Below are 26,257 nucleotides of genomic sequence, written 5' to 3' on the forward strand. Positions count from 1 at the left end.
TCTATAGTAATACAGCTTTCGGCATTTTCTGGTATACAGGATCTTCGAACAAAAAAGTAAAGAAGCAAGGCTTACCAGATTCCAACAACCCACATTATAAGGTTGTAAACGAGTTTGATAGGTGGTCCGCAGAACTCTCAAATGGTGTCGTTTCACCAGCGATGTTGCACACCACAGATTCCTCCGGAATATAGTAGATATCCTGAGGTCGCAGAGACTCGCCAAAGGGGAGTCCAGTAGGATAGTGACATGAAAGAGATGTACGGCACATCTAAGTGTAAACCGCCTTAATTACGTAACAAGTAAAACAATTTAAAAACAAGGATAAAAGAAATACTCACATACGGGGCCAGTGCACTGGGAACCCCGAAAAAGTAGCGCGCATAAAATGGTCAATAGAAGACCTCAAATAAAATGGTGCCGCCTGTCGCCTTCCCGACGTGTGTGCGTGTGTGTACAGTGTGTGCGTGTGTGCGCATGTGTGTGTGTGTACGTGTGTGCGTGTGCATCCGCGTGTGTACAGTGAGTGTGCGCGCGTGTGCGTGTGTACAGCGTGTGTACAGTGTGTGTGCGTGTGCGCGTGTACGTGTGTACAGTGTGTGTGCGTGTGTGCGCGTGTACAGTGTGTGTGTGCGTGTGTACAGTGTGTTTGCGTGTGCGCGTGTACGTGTGTACAGTGTGTGTGCGCGATTCAGTGGACTACACATACAATTCATTATCTCCTTGGTTTATTTTCGCTTCAGGTCTGCATTAACCAACTTCACATAGAGAGGAGTTTTCCTTTAGTTTCATTGGAATTCAGTGTTCTATGAATACAACACATTATCAAAGGGCATGGTTGTTTTGACAGGCACTGTATATGATATTATTGTAGTTTGCTCTATCCCAACCCGCTGTATTTAGCCTTTTGTCTGTGATATGGGTGACAGATGCCGTCTATAGACCGATGTTTGGTTATAGATTACCAGCCGATGAGGACAAATATTGACAGGGATTTTCCACGCAGATAACTAAATGGACAGAATGACACAGATCAGGCTATTTTTCATTTCCTGTTACCTTTTCAGAGATAACCAGATCTCCAAGGGAGTAATTACCCTGCAAAAAGAATGTCTAAAGAATCACATGACCGAATGATCACATGATCAGTTTGTGCTTCTCTGATCAGCTGGTCATTGATCGTGCCATTGTATTACACTTTTGTTTCTTGTGTAGTCTGATTGTGGCAGTTTATCAGAGAGATACAAATTGATTAAAAGACCACTATCCTGAAAAATCATAACATTTAAAATAGTTGTGAATACATACCGTACTTACAACATGTATATTTCTCTTAGAGTTAAATGCACTATAAAATCGCTTTTCTCCTATGTAGCTGTCGCTTAATGTAGGCAGTAAAATTATGACAGGTTTTGGACTGGTCCATCTCCTCATGGGGGATTTTTATTACTTCCTTTATTGTTTTTTAAATGCAATCCCTGGAAAGGATCTATACAAACTTCCAGTGGTGTATCTAGAAGAGTGCAGGCATAGCTCGTGCCATGGGTGCCACAGTGCCATGGGCACCATGCCTGCCCCCTCCTACCTCACGCTGCACCGCCATACTGGGGAGTGCCTCTTACTACCTATACTGGGGGCACCCGTCATTACCTTTACTGGGAGGACAACTCTCAACACCTATACTGGGGGAGGGGGGACTACTTATACAGAGGGGACCTCTCTCACTACCTAGATTGCAGGGGAGGGCTACTTATACTAGGAGACATTACTGGGAGGGCTAATTATACTGGGGGGGGGGGGGGGGCACCTGTCACTACATATACTCAGGAGACACCTCTCACCACCTATACTGGGGGGAGGAATACTTATACTGGGGGAGCACCTCTAATTACCTATACTGGGGACACCACTTGCTACCTATACTGAGGGAACACCTCCCACCAGCTATGGGGGGGTATTTATACTGGGGACACCTATCACTCCCTATGCTAAAGGTGGTTATTTATATTGGGTGGACTAGCTCTGGCTACCTATACTAGGGTATTACTTCTGTGTACTTTTACTAGGGGGCTGTAGTCCAGTGACCAGTACACTTAGGGGTGCCCTCACTTTTGTTGCCAGAGGTTTAGACATTAATGGCTGTGTGTTGGGTTATTTTGATCAGACAGCAAATTTACACGGTTATACAAGCTGTACATTGACTACTTCACATTCTATCAAATTGTCCCATGAAAAGGTATAATAAAATATTTACCATATTTACAAAAATGTGAAAGGTGTACTCACTTTTGTGAGGTACCGTAAGCACGCTAACACTTTAAAAATGATTGCAATAAGCTGATAAGACGCAGAAATGTATTTGATGACTTCTAGGTGATTCCATCTGTTTGCCACTGATAAATACCTCAGAATATACATAATGCTTCCCTGCGGTAACTAAGCCAGCTCAACACTGTTAATCAATAATGTTTAAAGGTCTGGGAAAGACAAATATTGACAGGGCAATCTACTCCTGGGCGGCTGCCAGCCCTTCAGCGCGCTGTATACGTGTGGCGTGAGTTCAGCGCCTGGGGCAACTACCAGGGGGCACCCAATGCTGCATCTGGGACATCCCCTTATACAATCTCTACCAGCAGGAGAGATCCCGACATCGCTCTGTTTACATAATCCACCATGGCCAAGGTTTGCCATCTATTTATAGCATTATTACAGCAGCAGCAGGAGCAGAATGTGAGTCCCAGCTCTGTATGTAGAGCGCACAGAGCACTGATAACACACTGTGATAAGGTTATGTAAGCAGCACGCCGCCTCTGAAGTCTCAGGACTGGAACTGGAACAGAAAAGTTTTCTACAGTCCATTGCAGTGTTTGAAAATCGTACAAGTCAGTACCGCATTTCTGGAACGGCCACAAAGGCCAGGGCTTTGGGTGACTGTAGCCCAAGGGCACACCTGGACCGGAAAGAGGGGTTGTTACATACGAAAGAAGAGGCTGAAAATGGGAATCAACACATGAAAAAGGAAGCTGATGTCCAAGAGAGCTGTGCATGAAAGAGAGGAGATACAGTACATAAGTGATAGACATGGAAGAGGGGGCTGCACATGGGATGGGCTGCTGCATTTGGAAGGGGAGACCCAAGGGCCCAGATTTTCCATAACGGCACTGTAGGAAAGTACCTACAGGTGCCTGAGGATGGAAAGGCATCTTACTTCCCTCCCCTGTGCCTCCCTCCCTCCTTCCCTGTGCAGAGTCCCGATGAGAATGTAAATGAGAGGCTACTCACCCTGCTTTCGGCATTCCACTAATGAGTTCTCCCTTCAGTTAATACTTCTGTTCCTCTAGATACCTAATACTTGGGGGCACATCAAGCTACTTAACACTGAGTTTACTTCTTGCTGCCTAATTCTAAGTGGCACCTGTGCCCTATGATGGGCAAGGGAAGTAAAGGAGAAGTGACAACTGGGACAGCCAGCACACTTACGGTGCAGTTTAGTGGGAGTTTGTAGGTTATTGGAGGGCAAAGTCTAAGGTGCCAGGACTTCTGTGCCTCTAGGCTCCTGTGAGGTAAACCCGGGCCTTGGCCTAGGGGCAATAACAGTAAAAGCCTTGGTACAGGTAGGTACTTATCTCCAAATCAGTGGCCAGCAGCTACTTGCTCACTTACAGTCAGACTGAATCCCTCCCCTTTTCATCACATGGGCATGCAGGGGCCAAGGGAGAACGAATGTTCTGTTAGCTGAAGCCACCCCCCCCCCCCTTCCCCGCATCAAAGGTCTAATTCTGCAGGGTCAGGGGCAAATTTGTGACAAGGCCATTAAAGCCTAGAGCCAGGGCAGCAGGAGAGAAGGGGGGCAACACTCCAGATATGCCAGCACACAGACCCAGTGCGCAATCACCCTGCTTTCTGTGCATATCCCTAGGGGTGGCTACAGGTGCTGGGACTACCCACTATGCAAATTCGTGCCTGCTATTCATTTGGCTAGCTAGTGCACACTTGAGTGTGTTTTCCCCATGCAGATAAAAACAGACAACAATAAAGCTCTGCACGCATTTTCCCTATCAATTACATTCGCTTCTGTGAGAAATGTGTATGTTTTCACAAATAGAGACACATGGGGCTTGATGCACAAAGCGATGCTAGCTTAGCACGCTTGTGAAAAGCCCCTTATCACGTCTAAGCTCAGTTTAGGCATGATGAGTTCTGATCGTGCGCAAAGTCCCGCGCGTAAAGTTTTGTGCGCGCACAACGCAGCGTGTGCTCTGCGTGCGCAAACATTTGTGCGCACTACTTTGCGCACAATCAGGTTTACCCTAGTTATCACGAATAAAGTCTTTAGGCGTGCTAACTGGGTTAGCACCGCTTTGTGAATCAAGCCCCTGGTGTGCAGAAAACACACAGAAAACCGACAGACAAATGTGCTTTCCGCCTCAGCTTATTACACTCACTCTGTCCATCTCTGATGGAGCAGAACTGGCTCTGCAGACTCCTCCAGCATCACTACAGTACAGAGCACTTGGGGAGGGGTAGAGAGGTTGGCGGCTGGGCACTGTACAAAAGAGCCTGCTGCACACTGAATAGGGACTGTCTACAAATCCTTGTCTGCAAAACTTTGTATGATTCCTTATCAGTGGCTGAGCAGATGCAGTCATTAGAACAATTGTGCTGAGAGCAGAAAGTTTTTTTTCTCTCAGTGTCCTTAGTTGTCAGTCTCTCAGGACAGGGAAACGAAACTTCTCCCCCCACGGGGCCCCCTGCATCTTCTTGGCCCCCCTGCGGCTGCATCCCTTGCAGGGTCTATTGTTACGCCCCTGGGTTAAAGGTTAGGCATTGGTAAAGGGAGTTTATGTGAGAGTAGGGTTGGGTCATAAAAAATATATCAGTAAAGATTATCGATATTTTACTTTTGGAATTAAGTAGTAAAGCATTGGTAACTTTACTGAGATTCTACTAGTGGCAATTTCCAGCACCCTTTTCTCCAGGTGCCTTTATTACATGTGCGAGATTTCCAAGGGCTGCCACTGTGTAAGAAAAGTGCGATCAGAGGAGTGCTTGGTTAATGATTACCAGCCACAATGCAAAGCACATTATATTTTTCACATTGTGCTGCTGTGGACAAATCTGAATATCAATGTGTGTTGTGTCCGGAAAAAGGCTGTTAAAAAATATGTGAATGCGCAAATTCTATGCATACAAGTGTGAACCTAGAAATGCCAATGCATAAGAGAGTTTCCATCCAGTCTGTGCAGTCCTTCCACCACCTTCACTTTGCTAAGTATCCTTAAAGGGGTTCTGTGGGGGAACCTGGGGTTAAAAACCGCCACTTACTTGGGGCTTCAATCTGTCCCATTTAGCAGTATTGTCCCACACTGTCCTCCTCCGATCCGCTGTTCCCCGCTGCCGGCACCGGGCATTATTCGTCTGGCATAGCCGAATAATGCGCGCGTCCTCGGAAGCTTAGTGCGCAGGCGCAGTATGAAATTTTCTTGTACTGTGCCTGCGCAGTAAGCTCCCGATGATGCAGCCGCAGTCGGACGGCGTGCCACGCTAGACCAGGGCTGGCGGCGGGGAACGGAGGATCGGAGGAGGACGGCGTGGGACATTACTGCTACATGGGGCAGATAGAAGCCTCAGGTAAGTGGCAGTGTTTAGCCCCAGGTTCCCCCACAGAACCTCTTTAACCTTTTCCTTTTCTTCTTTTTGCTATGTGCACTCCAGCAACATTGCTCTGCATTAGGCTGCATTAGTGGCATATCTATAGAGGTGAAGGCATCGCTCTTGCCATGGGCGCCATGCCTGCCCCTTCATCCCTTGTGCTTCACCGCAATACTGGGGGATGCCTCTCACTACCTATACTGGGGGGGCTATTTATACCCGGGGGACACCATTCTTTACTTTTACGGGGGGGGGGGGCACATTTCTCACCACCTATACTGGGGGCATCTCTCATTACCTATACACTACTTATACAGGAGGACATCTCCCACTACCTATATTGGGGGGGGGGGGGGGGGAGGGCTACTTATGTTTGGTGACTACCTGTACTGGGGGAGGCAATTTATACTGGGGGGACACCTGTCAAAACCGATTGGGGTGGGCTACTTATACTGGTGGGCACCTTTAGTGAGGGGACACATCCCACCACCTGTACTGGTGGGGTACTTATACTGGGACACACCTTTCACTCCCTATGCTAAAGTGGGCTATTTAAACTGGGGTAACACCTAACTACCTATACTGGGAGGGCAACCTAAACTGTAGGGCTACCTCTATTGTGTGGACTACCTCTGACTACCTAAACTAGGGTACTACCTCTGGGTTCAGTGCTTTCCATAGGCGCTATAATACCCAGATACACCCCTGGGCAGCCCAAGATTAGTCGGTAGTCCTGCCCTAAGTTATCTTACACAATATAACTTGGGTGGGGCTGCTAAAAGGTTGAAGTGTACTTTATGTAAAAATAATGGTAGGATCCCTTTAAACATGGCTAGCTATTGTGTATTTTAGTTAAACTGAAATTCTTCAGTGATGCCATGTCATATTATTTTATGGTTGTTGAGTTTTACTATATAAAAGCGACTGATAACAGGATTTTATCACCTGCTTTTGGCTGAACTGATATTCTGCAGTCTCTGAATGACAGGAAAGAGAGAACAAAATGGCGCCATCATGGCTGTGAAAGGTATTGCTCATAAACACAGATTCTCATCCACTGATTGTTATCTCAACAGGTGGCGGGCTCTCTGCCTACGCTGACGATCCGGCCAAGGCCGGGGAATCACTGAAGCACTGCATGGATGAGGCCCTGTCTATCATCCCTTCAGAGCAACACAAACAGACCACTGTGTTACTTGGAGCAACAGCGGGCATGAGGCTACTGAGGTGAGTCTGATCTCTCCTGCAGGATATAATCGCTGGTTTTCTCAGTTTTTCCTCTGGGCAACCACTAAAACCATTCAACAGACAGTATTTATGTACAGTGCTGCCCATAATTATTCATACCCCTGGCAAATTTTGACTTAAAGTTACTTTTATTCAACCAGCAAGTAATTTTTTGACGGGAAATGACATAGGGGTCTCCCAAAAGATAATAAGATGATGTACAGTACAAGAGGCATTATTGTGGGAAAAACATTTCTCAGCTTTTATTTACATTTGAGCAAAAAGTGTCCAGTCCAAAGTTATTCATACCCTTCTCAATAATCAATTGAAAAGCCTCTATTGTCTATTATAGCAATCAAATGCTTCCTATAATTGCAGACCAGCTTTTTGCATGTCTCCACAGGTATTTTTTCCCATTCATCTTTAGCAATGAATTCCAAATCTTTCAGGTTGGAGGGTCGTCTTGCCATCACCCTGATCTTTAGCTCCTTCCACAGATTCTCAATTGGATTCAAGTCAGGGCTCTGGCTGGGCCACTCCAAAATGTTAATGTTATCTTCTAACAATTTCTTCACCACTTTTGCTTTGTGTTTTGGGTCATTGTCATGCTGAGAAATGACCACTGGTACCCAAGGCCAAGTTTCTCTGCAGGCTGCCTGATGTCATCATTGAGCATTAGGTTCCCACCACCATGTTTGACAGTGGGGATGGTGTTCTTTGGGTTGAAGGCTTCTCCTTTTTTACGCCTAATGAAGGAAACAACATTGTGACCTAACAATTCAATTTTAGTTTCATCAGATTATAACATAGAAGACAAGAAGTCTTCTTTGTCCAGATGAGCATTTGCAAAGGCCAAGCAAGCTTTTGTGTGCCTTATCTGGAGAAGTGGCTTCCTCCTTGGTCTGCATCCGTGGAACCCAGCAGTGTGCAGTGTCCGTTGGATTGTCTGCCTTGAGACATTGCCCACCAGCAGAGCCCAGATTCACCAGGATGGCCTTGGTGGTGATCCTTGGATTTTTTTTCACCTCTCTCTTACTATCCTCCTGGCAAGCACAAGTGTCACTTTTAGCTTCTGACCACGTCTTCCGAGATTTTTCACAGTGTGGAACATCTTGTATTTTTTAATAATACGTTGCTCTATATCCATTGAATCTTGAAAACATTTAGAAATTGCCTTTTAGCCCTTTACTGACTTGTGAGCAGCCACAATATGCAACCGCAGGTCCTCACTGAGCTCCTTTGTGTTAGCCATGACTGTCCACAAACCAACTGCAGAGAGCTGCTGTTTTTCAACTGTTCAGTTGAATAAAACAACTGTTTCCAATGAATCGGGATAATTAGGATGCTTTAGAACAGCTTGGACTATTTGAAATGACATAGAAATTTGGATTTTCCCATAGACAATCCAAAACCAAAAGAGTTCCTGCTCATTCCTGCTGGCTCCTGTCTGGTCTGCAAGTGTATAAACAATGACTCATCACTGTCAGTTCTGTAAAAGCAAAACTGAAGCCACCTAAAAAAATATAGATATTTACTTATATAGAAAGGGAAGGCCATCTCCCCTCAGATAAAAGATTGAGGCCTGGTTCAAATTCGTGCTAAAAAAAAGGTCCGTTCCCGGATGGGAAGGAAATGGATCGGAACGGATGTGAATGGATCCAATGTTAACCTATGGATCCAATGTTAACCTATGGATCCGCTCACATCCTTCCATTCAAATGGATCCTTTCCGCACAATCCGCTGAACGGATCGCAAGTTTGCTGCTACATCAATTTTTCTGGACCACGTACCGGACCTTTAAAAGGTACCTGGCCTCAGGTAAAAGATTTAGGTAGCCATGTGCCCCCGAATATCATTATTAGGCAGCAATGTGCTAAAGTCATTCGGCCCCAGAAATCAGAATTCATTAGCTTTGTGCTCATGCTGATACTCACCCCTCCACCATGTAGAGTCTGAGTAAGTAGTGTGTAAATTTGCACACTAACCTGTCCTTCCACTTGGCTCTCTGCTCTAGTCCCACTAATTATCCAGGGCATCTAGTAGTCCCTGGGCAATTGCCTTGGTTTCCTTGTGTGGGTAATACAGACCTGGGCACACTAGGCCAGGATGCCTGACAAATAGCATAAATTGTGGAGGTTGAACGTAGTGGATGAGAAACCTTCTTTGTCACATTTTATCCTTTAGGGCTGATGACATCACTAATTGGATAATCAATGCCTTGACTTCTGACCCCGCGGCTTTTATTGGCTTTGCTGTACAAATGGGACTGATGTCCTTGGTGATTTATCAATATGGGTATTTGCAGCCCTGCTCGACCCCAGATAAGTTTTTCCACCTGGTAAGCAGAACAGTCCACTTATCGGAGCCTCAGAGAAAGTTCAGCGACTCCAACTCTGTCAGTAGTGCTAGTTATCAGCGGTTATGTCCCTTACCCTTTCCATCTGCTAAACCGTAAGAGAATCAGATCAGTTATTACGCTAATTGAAGCTAATCTGACAGTTAAACGCTGAGCTAAATATATCTGTAGGAAGATTCCTTCTTTCATAATCATAAAATGGCACTGCACAAAACTCTCAGTATTCTTCATTATTATAAGAAAAAATCCTTCCATTAATTTCAATATGCAGCCAGACACAGATTTTTCAAAACTGACAAACTCAAAATGGAGGGCTTTTGTGTGTGTGTGTGTGGGGGAGGGGGGGGAGGGGTTGCAGCCATGGCAACAATATCTTGTTGTGTGGAGTAAAGACCTCCCAGAAACACCCAAATTGCTGCATGCAAGAGCCATGTTTAAGGGCTCGTTTCCACAAGTGCGATGTATGTCTGAGGGACGTGCGCCGTCACTGAGCGGGTAGGCGGGATCGCTGGCGAATCCCATGAGCCGTGCCATGTACGGCAATGGGATTCGCAGCCTCCGCAGCGAATTCTGCGGCTAGTACCGGCCGAATCGCTACTTCAAGCGAAACTCTGCGGAATTGCGGTGGTTTCCGCGATAGTGGAAACGGGCCCTAAGGTTTACCACAGGGGCATAACTACATTCTCTCACTGCAGCTTCTCCTGCTCTTAACCTCTTCTCTGCTTGCATACTTCCTGCACATAACCTCTTCTCTGCCTGCAGTCTTCCTGCACATAACCTCTTCTCTGCTTGCATCCTTCCTGCACATAACCTCTTCTCTGCCTGCATCCTTCCTGCACATAACCTCTTCTCTGCTTGCAGTCTTCCTGCACATAACCTCTTCTCTGCCTGCATCCTTCCTGCACATAACCTCTTCTCTGCCTGCATCCTTCCTGCACATAACCTCTTCTCTGCCTGCATCCTTCCTGCACATAACCTCTTCTCTGCTTGCATCCTTCCTGCACATAACCTCTTCTCTGCCTGCATCCTTCCTGCACATAACCTCTTCTCCGCCTGCAGTCTTCCTGCACATAACCTCTTCTCTGCCTGCAGTCATCCTGCACATAACCTCTTCTCTGCCTGCATCCTTCCTGCACATAATCTCATCTCTGCCTGCAGTCTTCCTGCACATAACCTCTTCTCTGCCTGCATCCTTCCTCCACATAACCTTTTCTCTGCTTGTAGTCTTCCTGCACATAACCTCTTCTCTGCCTGCAGTCTTCCTGCACATAACCTCTTCTCTGCCTGCAGTCTTCCTGCACATAACCTCTTCTCTGCTTGCATCCCTCCTGCACATAACCTCTTCTCTACTTGCAGCCTTCCTGCACATAACCTTTTCTCTGCCTGCATCCTTCCTGCACATAGCCTTTTCTCTGCCTGCATCCTTCCTGCACATAACCTCTTCTCTGCTTGCAGCCTTCCTGCACATAACCTCTTCTCTGCTTGCATCCCTCCTGCACATAACCTCTTCTCTGCCTGCATCCTTCCTGCACATAACCTTTCTCTGCCTGCATCCTTCCTGCACATAATCTCATCTCTGCCTGCATCCTTCCTCCACATAACCTTTTCTCTGCTTGTAGTCTTCCTGCACATAACCTCTTCTCTGCCTGCAGTCTTCCTGCACATAACCTCTTCTCTGCCTGCAGTCTTCCTGCACATAACCTCTTTTCTGCCTGCAGTCTTCCTGCACATAACCTCTTCTCTGCTTGCATCCCTCCTGCACATAACCTCTTCTCTGCCTGCATCCTTCCTGCACATAACCTCTTCTCTGCTTGCAGCCTTCCTGCACATAACCTTTTCTCTGTCTGCATCCTTCCTGCACATAGCCTTTTCTCTGCCTGCATCCTTCCTGCACATAACCTCTTCTCTGCTTGCAGCCTTCCTGCACATAACCTCTTCTCTGCTTGCATCCCTCCTGCACATAACCTCTTCTCTGCCTGCATCCTTCCTGCACATAAACTCTTCTCTGCTTGCAGCCTTCCTGCACATAACCTTTTCTCTGCCTGCATCCTTCCTGCACATACCCTCTTCTCTGCTTGCATACTTCCTGCACATAACCTCTTCTCTGCCTGCAGCCTTCCTGCACATAACCTCTTCTCTGCCTGCAGCCTTCCTGCACATAACATCTTTTCTGCCTGCAGCCTTCCTGCACATAACCTCTTCTCTGCCTGCAGCCTTCCTGCACGTAACCTCTTCTCTGCCTGCAGCCTTCCTGCACGTAACCTCTTTTCTGCCTGCATCCTTCCTGCACGTAACCTCATCTCTCCTTGTAGCCTTCCTGCACATAACCTCTTCTCTGCCTGCAGCCTTCCTGCACATAACCTCTTTTCTGCCTGCATCCTTCCTGCACATAACCTCTTCTCTGCTTGCATCCCCCCTGCACATAACCTCTTCTTTGCCTGAATCCTTCCTGCACATAACCTCTTCTCTGCCTGCAGCCTTCCTGCACATAACCTATTTTCTGCCTGCATCCTTCCTGCACATAACCTCTTCTCTCCTTGTAGCCTTCCTGCACATAACCTTTTCTCTGCTTACATACTTCCTGCACATAACCTCTTCTCTGCTTGCATCCTTCCTGCACATAACCGCTTCTATGCTTGCATCCATCCTGCACATAACCTCTTCTATGCTTGCATCCATCCTGCACATAACCTCTTCTATGCTTGCATCCATCCTGCACATAACCTCTTCTATGCTTGCATCCATCCTGCACATAACCTCTTCTCTGCTTGCATCCATCCTGCACATAACCTCTTCTCTGCTTGCATCCATCCTGCACATAACCTCTTCTCTGCTTGCATCCATCCTGCACATAACCTCTTCTATGCTTGCATCTATCCTGCACATAACCTCTTCTATGCTTGCATCCATCCTGCACATAAACTTCTCTGCTTGTAGCCTTCCTGCACATAACCCCTTCTCTGCCTGCATCCTTCCTGCACATAAACTCTTCTCTGCTTGTAGCCTTCCTGCACATAACCTCTTCTCTGCCTGCAGCCTTCCTGCACATAACCTCTTCTCTGCTTGCAGTCTTCCTGCACATAACCTCTTCTCTGCTTGCAGCCTTCCTGCACATAACCTCTTCTCGGCTTGCAGCCTTCCTGCACATAACCTCTTCTCTGCCTGCAGCCTTCCTGCACATAAACCTCTTCTCTGCTTGCAGCCTTCCTGCACATAACCTCTTCTTTGCCTGCAGTCTTTCTGCACATAACCTCTTCTCTGCTTGCTGTCTTCCTGCACATAACCTCTCCTCTGCTTGCAGTCTTCCTGCACATAACCTCCCCTCTGCTTGCAGTCTTCCTGCACATAACCTCTTCTCTGCCTGCAGTCTTCCTGAACACAACCTTTACTTCGCTTACAGTCTTGTACATATCCTCTTCTTTGTTTTCAATTTTCCTGCACATAACCTCTCCTCTGCCTGCAGTATTCCTACACATAACCTCTTCTCTGCTTGCAGCCTTCCTGCACATAACCTCTTCTCTGCTTGCAGCCTTTCTACACAACCCTTTTTCTGTCTGCACACGTGTGCAAGTTGTATCTAAAGGAAGCTTTCTCTGCAAATAACAGCCACATGCTTAGGCACCTTAAATGAGATGTCTTAATTTACACTGCAGGCTGGAGAATGAGACCAAAACTCAACACATATTTGATGAAGTGTCCAAAACCCTCAGTCAATATCCAGTGGATTTCCAGGGAGCAAGGATCCTAACCGGGAAGGAGGAAGGATCCCTTGGCTGGATCACAGTGAACTACCTCCTGGGCACCTTCATTCAGGTCAGGCATGCGATCTACATTCTCCCTATGTTTTTTCTAATGACAAAGCACAATTGTTACCGCAAGGATTTCTTTAACAATACTATTTTTGTGAAATACACTTATGATAACATAACCAGAATGAGGTCTTTACACAGCTGGCAGTTAGTTGATAAACAGTTAGTGGGTATCATTTGCTAGCACAGCTTCTGTGTTTCGAGTGAATGGACATTTGCGTGTTAGGAGAATTTTTTACTCACCCTTATTTAGCATTCACAGGCATCATCTCTTTATTTTACTTATCTAGAACTGATCAAATGTTTATAGCAGACTCATACTCCTCTTTTCTGCACTGTTAGGAGGCACACATACATTTTTTTTAATAAATTAGACAAAAATCCTATTAAAAATGAAACCCCCTCATCAGTGTTTGATTTTGTTGATTGAATATGGAAGGGGGAGGGGAGGCCTGTGGGCGGGAGTGGTACACAATTTAATGGAACATTTTTTAACCTGGGATTGAGAGAAAAAAGGGGGATGCATAGGAAAGGGGGGGGGGGGTAAAGAGGTAGAAGCACAAGACAGAGAGCCAGGTGGGAGAGAAAAAATGGCAGTAAGACCTCTCACCAGGACTGCAGACATCACCAGTGCTGTTTGGCAGGGACATGCTGTTAAAGAAGCCACTGAAATCTGAAGAGAGAAAAAGATCATGGGGGGAAGACAACAGGGTGGGAGGGGGAGCTGGAAAAAGAGATCAAGATTGCCTACAATCAAGCCAAATCTAAATTGCCTGGAGCTTGCATCTCTGCTCACTACAGAAGTCGGCTGTCAGCACCTGTATCACTGTCTTTTGCAACAGCAGACTGCCCTGCAATATTGATTAATTACTCTGATCAGGATAAATAATCAATAGTCTAGGGCACTCTGGTATTATAGCAGCCAGTGCACATGGCTGCTAATAACAGGCAATTTCTGAAGCACTAAACACATCCTGCCTCCTCTCCCTGCTAATGTCCCAGCTGCAGCACAGCAATCATTCTCTCTACTCACCCTGCTGCTCTGCACATTCACTCACTGCAGGCTGTGAGGAGAAACATTGCCCACGGGACAGGATGGGGATGGGGTGCTACATGTAGTGCAGGAAGTAGTACAGTCCCTTGCACTGCCTGCTGCTATTTTCCCAAAAGTTGTCCATACTATGAAAAAAGGTCCCAGGTGGAAGAACACAGTGACTGAGCACTACAGTGGCACCCCTAGCCATGGCTGCACCAAAGCTGTGAGCACCTGCAGCCCTAGGGTAGGTACGCCACTGATAAGTAGGGATGGTTGGAAATGTCTATTTCCGATTACGTTGAAATTCCGATTTCCATTTTTTCCATTTTGAATTTTCCGTTTTTTCCGCATATTTTTGCATGAGAGAATACAAAACATTGACACAAATTGAAAAACGGAAATCGGAAAATTGGAAAGCGGAAAACGGAAAAAATGTGAAATTTTGCAGAAAAATTCAGCACTCTCTGATTTGTCCAATGCTCCCGAGTTCTGTGATTGGGCTAAAATTACAGAGTTGCAGTAAGTCGGATTTCCGCTGAATATTCCGTTTTCCAAATTCCGAACGGAAATACGGATTTCCGAATGGAAATGTGGAAATTTAAATTCCGTGGAATCCGAATGAGCATTCCTATTCATAAACTGGACAGTCCCCGTAGGCGAGTTGGGGAATTGCAGGCCAGGCAAGCACAAACTGGAGCCGCCTACTGGTGAACAGTAAGGGCCCGTTTCCACTATTGCGTTGCGGAATCGCCGGCGAATCACCGCAGGCGAAATCGCATGCGGGTGCGATTCCGCATGCGTTTTTTGCCGCGATTTCACATGCGATTTCGCATAGATTAGGGTAATGCGATTTTAACCATGTCACTGCCTGTGTGAATTAACATGGGTACCTATGCGAAATCGCATGCGAAATCGCGGCAAAAAACGCATGGGGAAAACGCATGCGATTTCCCTATTAAATACATTGCGTGCGATTCGCCTGCATTCCACACGCAGGCGAATTCTGAGGGCCCTACCATGCATATTTTTTCTGCACAGAAAAACGTTCAGGAAAACGCACAAGTGGAAACAGTCCCATCCACTTGTTCTGGCTGTGCGAATCCGCATGCGGGCAACGCATGCGGATTCGCGATAGTGGAAACGGGCCCTCAATGGTCAGCTATTTAGAAAATAGTGCCACCAGCAGGTGGGGTCAAATACTTCAATTCTTGACATGGATCCTTTATAGTCAGAACAGTAGACTTTATGCAACCATTCTAAAGATTAAAATTCTCAGGGATTATCTAGAACAGAGTTTGACAGCCTTTTAAATAAACTATATTACCTCAGATATATGTAGAATTACTGTATATCTACTCTAAGGCCTGGAACCCACTGAAAAACGCAAACTGTCTGAGCGGATTCATGCGCGTTTTGGTCGTGTTTTGCAACATTGTATTTTTTTCCCCAGCGGGTGCCTAGCGTTTTGCATTTTGCGTTTTTATCCTGATTGGTCCTGTGAATTATTTTTCATTTTGTTACAGTGTGCTGAACCGCAAAACGCTAGCAAAACCGCTCAGTTTAGGTTTTGCTGAGCGTTTCCGCTAGCGGTTCAATACTTTACATTGAAGCGCTAACGCTCCCAAAATGCTGCATGTCCTGCGTTTGCGTTTCTGAGAAACGCAAACGCTCCTGTGGAAGTTGCCCCATCCATTAACATTAGCCCAGCGTTTTGGCAAACTGCTAGCGTATCACAGTGCTGCCAAAACGCTGTCAAAAGCGCTCCTGTGGGTTCCAGCCCTTAGGATGTATAAATATGTTTAAGGTACATCTCTACAAATAAGTTATAAAGTTTGTACTTAAGATTAAGGTTACTTACAACAGGTTATTATGTATAAAGTATTCATTTGTCAAGTGTAATAATATGTCTTTGATATATATGTTTAAAAAATTATTTTGGAAAATTCCAATAAAAAATATTGAAATGTATAGTCAGAACAGTAAGTTCTGTGATAGGAAAGCTTGTCTGCCTTAAGAAAGCCCGGGCTACTCAATTCTTTGCTTCACTAGTTGGAAGGGTTCAGGAAGTTTTTCTCAAGTTTCTCCCAAAGTTCCTTGTCTTATCTTTAGTTCATGTATTTAATTCTGATGGCCTCTGTAATCCTCTATCTCCAGTACACATACATAAGCAGTTGGACACATCCCCAGGCCAACATGTATGGAGCCATGGACCTCGGTGGTGCCTCCACCCAAATGACTTTTCAACCATCAGTTGTAATTGAAGACAAAACCACAGAGATGCTGTTCAGACTCTACGGCTATGATTACACCCTCTACACAAACAGCTACCTCTGCTATGGACAGGACCAGGCCATGAAGAGGATTCTTGCACGCCTCATAGAGGTGGGGTATGCTTCTGTAGTGTATTAAAATAGAATGTGCGGTGTTGTGGTTTTTTTATAGTTCAAAATTTTGGATTTTGTCTCGTTTCTTTTGAAGACTAACAAGGGGAATTTCGTTCATCCCTGCTACCCAAGTGGATACACTGCGACTATAACTCTCTCCTCCGTCTACAACAGTCCCTGTGTTTCTACTCCGCCAAGTGGTGTAGGCCCTAATGTGACAGTGGAAGGAACCGGGAACCCATACGAGTGTCAGGTGGTCACAAGTAGCATCTTCAACTTCACCTGCTCCCAAACAACTTGTGCTTTCAATGGCACCTACCAGCCACCCGTGCATGGAGAGTTCTACGTAAGTCATGTTTGTTCTTCCATGAGTTGTCTCAGTACTAATTGAACCTTACTGAACTGTGTTTGGGCAAGCAGTCAAGGACTTTTGCCAACCTCAGATTTTAAGGGTCTGGCCCAGTGAGGTCCTTCTAAGCTGGAGAAGATCAGAGAAAATAAGTTTGTCTGAACATATTCTCTGGTCTTGCCAGTAGTTGCAACTAGTGGGCATAGTGAGGGTCAATGGAAGGTTAGTGATACACTGCAAATAGTACATTCATGTACAGAAAAAAAGATATTCTTAAAGGACTTACGAGGCGAACCAGTCAAAAAAAGTTAAATACCTGCATGAAATATCAAAGCACGGAGGGCGCCGTCCGCGCCCTCCGTGCCGTTCCGCCGGGTCCCCGCAGCTCAATGTGCCCCCCGGGCCGGTCCCGACCCCACAGCCCGGGTTGGGCTCTTTCCTCCACTAAGATGGCCGCCGGAGCTGGCCACGGCTGCGCAGTCCGCATATGCTCGAGTGCGGCTGCGCAGCTCTAGGGCCTCCCCCCCGATCCACGCAACAGTAGACGGCCTATAGTGTGGATCGGGGGGGAGGCCCTAGAGCTGTGCAGCCGCACTCGCGCATATGCGGACTGCGCAGCTGCGGCCAGCTCTGGTGGCCATCTTAGTGGAGGAGAGAGAGCTCGACCCGGGCTGTGGGGTCGGGACCGGCCCGGGGGGCACGCAACAGTAGACGCAACAGTAGACGGCCTATAGTGTGGATCGGGGGGGAGGCCCTAGAGCTGTGCAGCCGCACTCGCGCATATGTGGACTGCGCAGCAGCGGCCAGCTCTGGCGGCCATCTTAGTGGAGGAGAGAGAGCTTGACCCGGGCTGTGGGGTCGGGACCGGCCCGGGGGGCACATTAAGCTGCGGGGACCCGGCGGAACGGCACGGAGGGCGCGGACGGCGCCCTCCGTGCTTTGTTATTTAATGCAGGTATTTAACTTTTTTTGACTGGTTCGCCTCGTAAGTCCTTTAACCCCCTTGGCGATATGAAAAATACCGCCAGGGGGCAGCGCAGCAGTTTTTTTTTATTTATTTTTTTTAAATCATGTATCCGCTGCTCAGCGGCATCCCCCCAGCCCCGCCGATCGCCTCCGGCAATAGGCGATCAGGAAATCCCGTTCAAAGAACGGGATTTCCTGGAGGGCTTCCCCCGTCGCCATGGCGACGGGGCGGGATGACGTCACCGACGTCACCAACGTCGGGACGTCATTGGGAGACCCGATCCACCCCTTGGCGCTGCCTGGCACTGATTGGCCAGGCAGCGCAGGGGTCTGGGGGGGGGGGGGCGCGCGCCGCACCGGATAGCGGCGATCGGGCGCGCGGCGGCGGCGATCGGGGTGCTGGCGCAGCTAGCAAAGTGCTAGCTGCGTCCAGCAAAAAAAAAAATTATGAAAATCGGCCCAGCAGGGCCTGAGCGGCACCCTCCGGCGGCTTACCCCGTGTCACACACGGGGTTACCGCTAAGGAGGTTAATGAAACCAAATTCTCCTGGAGGATGATTTATGTTCTCCAGTGATCTCTAGCAAGGAGAACATTAGAAAACCAGGCTCCAAATCCTAGTGGAAGCCTGTAGGTTATTATTAGGTTGGCTTAATGGAATGATTGCCTCAGGTTCTTCTCTCCTCCAGACTCCACCCCAGTTGGACTTGCAGGTCCAGCTTATTGAGCTTCTATATAAAGATGCCAATACTACTCCAGCTATACTTCACCTCCCAATTCTAGCACCTCTTTAATGGCTTTTGTCCATTTGCTGCTGTTGCATGATTTTTTATATGTACAGTGGTGGCTTATTTACCTTTTATTAAACAAGTTGGTTTGTGGTATACACTATAAAAAGCCTGTGCTTCTGTTTTTTAGCATTTTAAAGGACAGCTGAAGTGAGAGGGATATGGAGGCTGCCATATTTATTTCCTTTTAAACAGTACATATTGTCTGGCTGTCTGGCAGATCCCCTACTTTTAATACTGGGCCTGTACACACTGCTGCGCTTGCGTTTTGCTTGCGTTTTTCAGTGTGTACAGGCCCTTAGGCATAGACCCTGAACAAACATGAATATCAAATGTTTGACTTAAAGTGAACCAGAGGTTAAAATGATAGGGAGGCAGTCATATTTATTTTCCTTTAAACAATACCAGTTGCCTGGCAGCCCTGTTTATCCTCTGGCATCCGTACTGTCTGAACCCTGAAACGAGCAGGTGTCTAATCCAGTCAGACTTGAGCCAGAGCCCCTGATCTGCTGCATGCTTGTTCACAGTTTATTTCTAAAACTATTAGTGACACTGGATCAGGGGGACAGTCCGGTAACTTGCATGGCAGCCTCCATATCCCTCTCACCTCGGGTACCCTTTAAGGTTGACTGCATTTGCCATATGCTTGTTTAAGGTGTGTGATTCAGACACTACTGCAGTCAAAGAGATCAGCAGAACAGCCAGGCAATGTGCATTGTTTACAATGAAATAAATATGGCAGCCTCCATATCCATCTCAGTTCCGGTGTCCTTTAATACTACTTTGGAAGAATTTATGGCTACGGGAGAGTAAAAGTTCACATAGAGGAGAATCCTCTGAAAATACTGCCAAATTCTTATCTTCTCTGTGAACTCTGACCTTTATAATGTGAAGTTGGCGCATCTGGAACACATTGCTGGCTGACACATCACGCTACAATTATATTTATTGTTGCACAAAGTATCAGCCTTACTAAGCGCAGATAACTGTAGTGTTATGCATTGATGGCCATTGTGTTATAGATGGTTTATCTAGCTACTCCTGCGCTGGTGAACTGCAAAATATGGAACATTTGAGAAATGAGCACCATTGATCTATTCTTACCATATGCAGAGCAGGATCACCCACCAGGCAACCTAGGCAGCTGCTTAGGGCCTACTTGGTGTCAAAGGGAACACCCGGCAACCTTCTTCAGGGACCTCTCTTCATTTCAGCTTACCAAAAGGACCACCACAAGGGGGCCCCAAATCTGCTACCTTGCCCAGGGCCCCATTACATTTGAATTAATCTCTGACCATATGTAATAGTAGGCGGGGGAATACCTCCTAGCTTATTACTGGTTGCTCATAATCATGTGACCTAAACACACCATGAGAAACCAATGACAGATCAGTGGGAAGATTAAAATCAGCAGCTTCAGTGTTTCTATGAATTATCTGCAGGGGCGTCGTTAGCCACAAAGATCAGTAGCACGTGCCCCGGATTTATTCTGTGGTGCCCCAGATGTCCCCCAGGGAGAGTCAAGAACATCTTCTCTTCTGGGCTTCTCCCCTAGTGGTTTTTTTGTATTAATGGAGAGGAGGGCTTCACCCAACATTTTGCTGGGCAGGCCTACTTAGAGCGTTTTTAAGTTCATGTAAATTTGGCTCTGCCTATGGCCACACCCACATTCTGGTGCCTGGCTGCACCCATTTTTTGGCTGGAGTGCCCAAAAATGCCCCGGACCTCTCAGGACCCTAGAAACGCCCCTGACTATCTGGCTACAGTTCTGTATGTCTGGGATGGTTTTTGGTCACCCAGTGTAATTATTACTGCAAAGGTAAAAGTAACTGGAGGTTCTTTAGAATCAGAGTCTCACCACTCAGCTGTAAGCTGTGTACAGAACACACATTAGAATTTGGCCCCTGAATTGATTGTTGATTATTTTGAGTAAAGCTAACCATATAATATACAATTTTGTTTTCGGTTGGCTTTAAAATCAGGCTTTCCAGGCCTCCGGGCCCCCCAGCAAAAATCGGCTGGCCACCCAAAAACGTGACAGTGGTCTCCAACTCCCTCCTTTCCTTCCCAAAGTCCTAGTTCCAGTTGTTATTGCCCCCCCCCCCCCCTTACCAGGGGTTTCTGTGGCCCAAACTAAAGCAGCACATGATATTTGGCCCTCCACCCCCAAGGTAGAGGCCTTGTTCTCCTGTAATAATAGGCAGCCACCCCCGCCACCCCCCAAAGAAAAAGCTAGCCATTCCAGTATAGGTAGGTAGCCAACAGTGCAACCCCCAGCATAGGAAGCCAGGAGGCTGCAATAGCAGCATAGGGGCGATATACAGGCTGGGAACGCGAACAATCACTCGCGTTCCCATGCCTGTCGGTCGGTGACGGCCAAACCGGAAGTGCTCGCCGGCGGGTCCTGGGAAATCGGAGCAGAGCTGCGAGGGCACCGATCGGCTGCTGGGGGCTGATGGAAGCCCCAGGTGAGTAAATCTCATTTTTTTCAGTTGGCTTAAGGATCACTTTAAGATTGCTCTACCCACCAATACAGAAGCACTGTTAGCTGAGCACCCTGTTCTGTTATTTGGAGAGGAGAGGAAGGAGGGTAAATTGGAAGAATTGCGCTGTAAGCTGAAGTTAATGGCAATAGCGGTCGGCTGAGTATTATCCAATTCAGCAGATCCCAGGAGTAGAAAAAGCCAACTTTGGGGTAAAATAAAGACCAATCCCTTTGGACAATGCAAATCTAACGTGTACATACAGGTGAAGCTTGAAAATTTAGAATACTGTGTAAACCGTGTAAAAGTCCATTTATTTCAGTAATTCAACTTAAAAGGTGAAACTAATATATGAAGTAGACTCATTACATGCAAAGAGAGATGTTTAAAGCTTTTATTTATTATAATCCTGATTATAGCTTATGAAAACCCCAAAATCAAAATGTCAGACCATTAGAATATTTTTGTAAAATGTTCAATATTCTTTGCTCAAAGTGTCTCTAATCAGCTAATTAATCCAATACACCTGCAAAGGTTTTCTATTTTATATATTAGTTTCACCTTTTAATGTGAACCTAGCACCATTTTTAGCACCCAGGGCATCTCAATAGCATATTTAAAGGACATCCGAGGTGAAAACAAACTGATGAGAAAAAAACAGTTGTAGCTATCCTTAGTCTCCTAAAAAAATACTTTTAGATGTTGCAAAGTTTTATTTTATAATGAAATCTACTTTTTAAGTTTTTACTGTTAAGGAGACTCTGAAGCGAGAATAAATCTCGCTTCAGAGCTCATAGTTAGCAGGGGCACGTGTGCCCCTGCTGAACCGCCGCAATAGCGCCGCTAAACGGGGGTCCAGTCGCGTCTATCAGCGGCGCATCGCCGCCTCTCCCCCGCCCCTCTCAGTGAAGGAAGACAGAGGGGCGGGGGAGAGGCGGAGATACGCGCTGACAGACGAACGTGGGCAGGGCTGCGGCGGTTAGCCCTGCCCCAAGCAGGAAGTGCTCCCTCGCTGCACCGAGGGGATTTGGGGGTGAAGGGACCCCCGTTTAGCGGCGCGATAGCGGCGGTTTAGCAGGGGCACACATGCCCCTGCTATCTATGAGGTCTAAAGCGAGATTTATTCTCGCTTCAGACTCTCTTTAAATTGTCTCTGCTCAATGACTCCTTCGCTGAATTATTGACCCTTTTTATCTCTTTCCTGCTCTCAGAAGCCATGTACTGACAGGAAAGTGTTTTATGGCTGTAATTCCTTATTAGTGAGGGTCACACTCTAGTCTGACCCAGTCCTGACCCAGGCAGAAACTGTCACTTGCATACCTGATATTTAACTTTTTCAAACGGAGAAAGAAAAAAAAAAGGAATACAGCCCAGTTATTTGTGTACTTGGTACTGTACATACACATGTCTATCTCATCATGTCACCTATCACCTTGGTGGTCCTTTAATATTCATGCCAACAATGTGGCTAATTAATAAAAAAAAAAAAACTTCAATTTTTCCTCTTCTTTTTACATTTAAAAGTTTAAGAGAGGGTTTATTACCCTACTTCCAGGACCTGCCCAAACACAGAAGTTTCAGGCAGATAAGGACTGATGTAATTATTTTATTGCACACATTAGCAGAGAGCAAACAAATGCTTTCATCAGAGGAGAGGGGAAGTAGGACACTGTGCTTCAAAGAGTTTAGAGGAGTCACAGATGCTATCTTAACACCTTCCCCTGGGTAAATAATGGGGAGCAAAAAGGGGAGGTTCAAAGGGGAGGTTCAAAACAATCAAATTGCCTGAGGAAGCGGGAATATACCTGCGAAACACGTTGCAAAAACCCCTGGAGTGTACCAATAAATTTGATTGTTTTCAATACACAGTTTTTGTGTCTGCTTGCTGGGGGTAAGTCCACCACTGCTTCCTAAGCAATTTTAAAAGTTTTAAGAATTGATTTTATCCTGTTGGTGCCTCTGTTCTTCATTACGTTATACAGTTCAGAATGGCAGGCTATGGCAAACAATTCCTGCCATACACTGTCCACAGTTTGTTGTAAGAGGAGTGGTACGACTCCCAAACCACTCAGCCAAGTTAATGCCCCTCTATCACTGCAAAGATAGTTCCTACCATGAGGTGCAGGGCCGCTCCCTGATAATGGTCACTCAGCAGGTGCAGAACTCGCAGGCCAGCATGAGGTGCAGGGCCAGTCCCTGATAATGGTCACTCAGCAGGTGCAGAACTCGCAGGCCAGCATGAGGTGCAGGGCCAGTCCCTGATAATGGTCACTCAGCAGGTGCAGAACTCGCAGGCCAGCATGAGGTGCAGGGCCAGTCCCTGATAATGGTCACTCAGCAGGTGTAGAACTCACAGGCAGCAGTTTTGAGAAGACTGAGATGCACAATCTTTGTAATCCAGCTAATATGGTTCCCTCTGAAGTCCACGCGTTTTGCACAATCCAGACTCCACCAACCTCACAGGTTCACACAGTTCTGGTCTGGCAGCTGTATCCTTTCTCCAAGATTCAGCTCAGGGTGTAGCAAATCTGTGTCACAGGATCCCTTCTTCACACTCAACAATCAAATGGAAGCCAGTCTGATGGATTTAGGCCTGAAAATCCAGTCTCAGTCCCTCCAGACTAGTGATGGGTCGTTCGCGAACGAGCCGGCTCTAAGAGCCGGCTCTTTGCTGCGAACGAGAGGAGCCGATGCTCAATTGAAAAAGAGCCGATGCCTCAGCTGCCCCACACAGCTCTAATTTGCTATGTAATGAAGGGCGCTGAGGCATGCTGGGAGATGTAGTCCTCCTCTTGCAGCTTGTAGGAGTGTATGCGGGGCGGAGCAGAGCAGTAGCAGGAGGGATTGCCCCAGTCAGCGAAGCAGTCTGGAGTTGTCATGGAGAAGGGGGCGGGGCTTTTACTCCGATTCTGAGTGGTGTCCAGTGATATGCAATGAAGAGCCGATTGAGAGCCGTAAGAGCCGGCTCTTTAATGGGAGCCGATTCAGAAGAGCCGATTCTCTAAAAAGAGCCGGAATTCCCATCACTACTCCAGACCTCTCTCCCAGGCTCTAGACACACCAGCCACACCTCAGCTCCCAGCAGCCTCTCCTCACTCCAGCCTCTCTTCCAGAATTCTCTGCAGTCTTAAAGAGACACTGAAGCGAGACTAAATCTCGCTTCAGCTCTCATATATAGCAGGGGCACGTGTGCCCCTGCTAAAACGCCGCTATCCCACGGCTAAACGAGGGTCCCTGACCCCCCAACCCACCCCCCGCAAAAGTTGGTCGCAAAGGTTGGTCGTAGAATATGCTTCCTAGAGGCAGGGCTAACGGCTGCAGCCCTGCCTCTCAGCGCGTCTATGAGACGCGCATCGCCGCCTCTCCCCCGCCCCTCTCAGTGAAGGAAGACTGAGAGGGGCGGGGGAGAGGCGGAGATACGCGCTGACAGACACCGTGGGGCAGGGCTGCGGCGGTTAGCCCTGCCCCAATGCGGAAGCGCTCCCCCGCATTACGGAGGGGATTTGGGGGGACAGGGACCCCCGTTAAGCCGCGGGATAGCGGCGTTTTAGCAGGGGCACACGTGCCCCTGCTATATATGAGGTCTGAAGCGAGATCTATTCTCGCTTCAGACTCCCTTTAAAGGAACTATGCCCTCTAAAGGCAGCAGTATATAACATAACAATAACAGCACATTATATGGTGTTACACAATCAATAATGTATGTTCTTGGTAGTGATCAGTAGTGTTGCTTGCAAATTTTTGCATCGAAAATCCCATTTTCAAATTCGGCGAATTTTCGTGTAAATCTTCAGAAATATTTGCGTTTTCGAACTTCGCTGTATGCGGACGCTTATGCCCTTATGCGGAAAAATTTCCGCAATAATCCGCTGTATGCGGACGCTTATGCCTTTATATGGAAAAATGTCCGCAATAATCTGCTAAATATGCGCACGGCTGAACTAATACATACGTACATTCCACATTCCAATGCGAAATTGTATACGTATAGAAGGGCAATAATATTTCTACGCATGTGCAATGATCCGTATAGACGCAGTTACCGCACGCGTAGTTGACTATGCAATACATACGTCAACTACACCTAGCAGGCGAAGCTTCGTATAGCGGTACTACGCGGAAATACGTACGCGATAAACTATGTATTTAACACAAAAATAACGGGCATTAAGCGAAAGTTAACGCGAAAATATTCGATCGCAAATTCACATGTTGAAAAGAAATTAGTGCTTTTTTTGGCGAAAATTCGGCGAAAAGAATATTTGCATTTTCGCTAATCACTGGTAGAGTCTTTACTAGTTCTCAAGTCCCTGGTTGAAGGCTCACCTCTCTGCTGTCACGACTCTTGGCCTCCTCAGTTTGCCGGCGTCATTGCTTGCACCTGTACCACGTGGCACCAGCACATGTAGTGACAGAGGAAGCCAGGATTCGTGCCAGTGTGTGTCAGGTGAGCCTTCAACACTGCACACGGGCGTAGGGGGGGGGCAGTAGGACAACTTCCAATAGATGTCATGCTGAAATCCATTGGAAATCGGCATGCAGTGTGCGGGCAGGCAATAGATCCCTCTCTCATTGGTGTAGCAATTACCCCTGCGACCTCTGCCATCGCAGGGGGGCCCAGAGGCTTTGGGGGGCCCCTCCGCTTCCCTCTCCCCAACTGCATGTACAGCCGATTAGCAAAGAAATAGCCCCATTCACTCAAGAAAACCGTGCGCAGGAGTGTGTGTACATTTTTTGCTGCTTCCAGAGGCTGCTTCACAGCAGAACACTCTCTGCTGCCATTCACCAGCTCCCAATCTCATGGGGTTCAGAGACAAAGGGGGCCCCATGCTATCATTTTTGCAGGGGGGGCTCTATTAAGTCTAGTTACACCCCTGCTTTGTCTGATTAGATTTGATCAGAAAGTGATCTATCTAAAGGTCGATCTGGTGGTACATTGAGTGGTGTATGGCCACCCTTCTTTTCTTGTGACTTTTAGGCTGCTTTCTCAGTTAGACGTTACAGGCGCACGTTAGAACAACCTGTAACGCAGCCCACCGCACAGCAATGAAAAATCAATGGGCTGTTCACAGTGCCCAGTAACGCAGCAAGTTAAAAGAAAGTGCTGCATGCTGTACATTATACCATTATAAGCCACTTTAGACTGTTTGCATGTGCTCAGTGATGTTGGAGGAGGAGGTCTCCCCTCCTCCTCTGCGGCCAGCCACA

The 26,257-nt window shown here is 47.1% G+C and overlaps 1 protein-coding gene across 2 annotated transcripts in view; it reads left to right on the forward strand.

The window, feature by feature from the left end:
- LOC137528546 (ectonucleoside triphosphate diphosphohydrolase 8-like) overlaps positions 1 to 26,257 on the forward strand; it is a 139,147-nt gene that overhangs the window by 101,282 nt on the left and 11,608 nt on the right. For both annotated transcript variants that reach the window (XM_068249879.1, XM_068249878.1), the window contains exons 5-8: positions 6,729 to 6,879; positions 12,890 to 13,049; positions 16,236 to 16,463; positions 16,560 to 16,811. In XM_068249879.1, coding sequence (XP_068105980.1) covers positions 6,729 to 6,879; positions 12,890 to 13,049; positions 16,236 to 16,463; positions 16,560 to 16,811 — 791 coding nt within the window. The remainder of the gene's footprint in view (positions 1 to 6,728; positions 6,880 to 12,889; positions 13,050 to 16,235; positions 16,464 to 16,559; positions 16,812 to 26,257) is intronic.

The sequence above is a fragment of the Hyperolius riggenbachi genome, chromosome 8, assembly GCF_040937935.1.
Source record: "Hyperolius riggenbachi isolate aHypRig1 chromosome 8, aHypRig1.pri, whole genome shotgun sequence".
NCBI classification, from domain to species: domain Eukaryota; kingdom Metazoa; phylum Chordata; class Amphibia; order Anura; family Hyperoliidae; genus Hyperolius; species Hyperolius riggenbachi.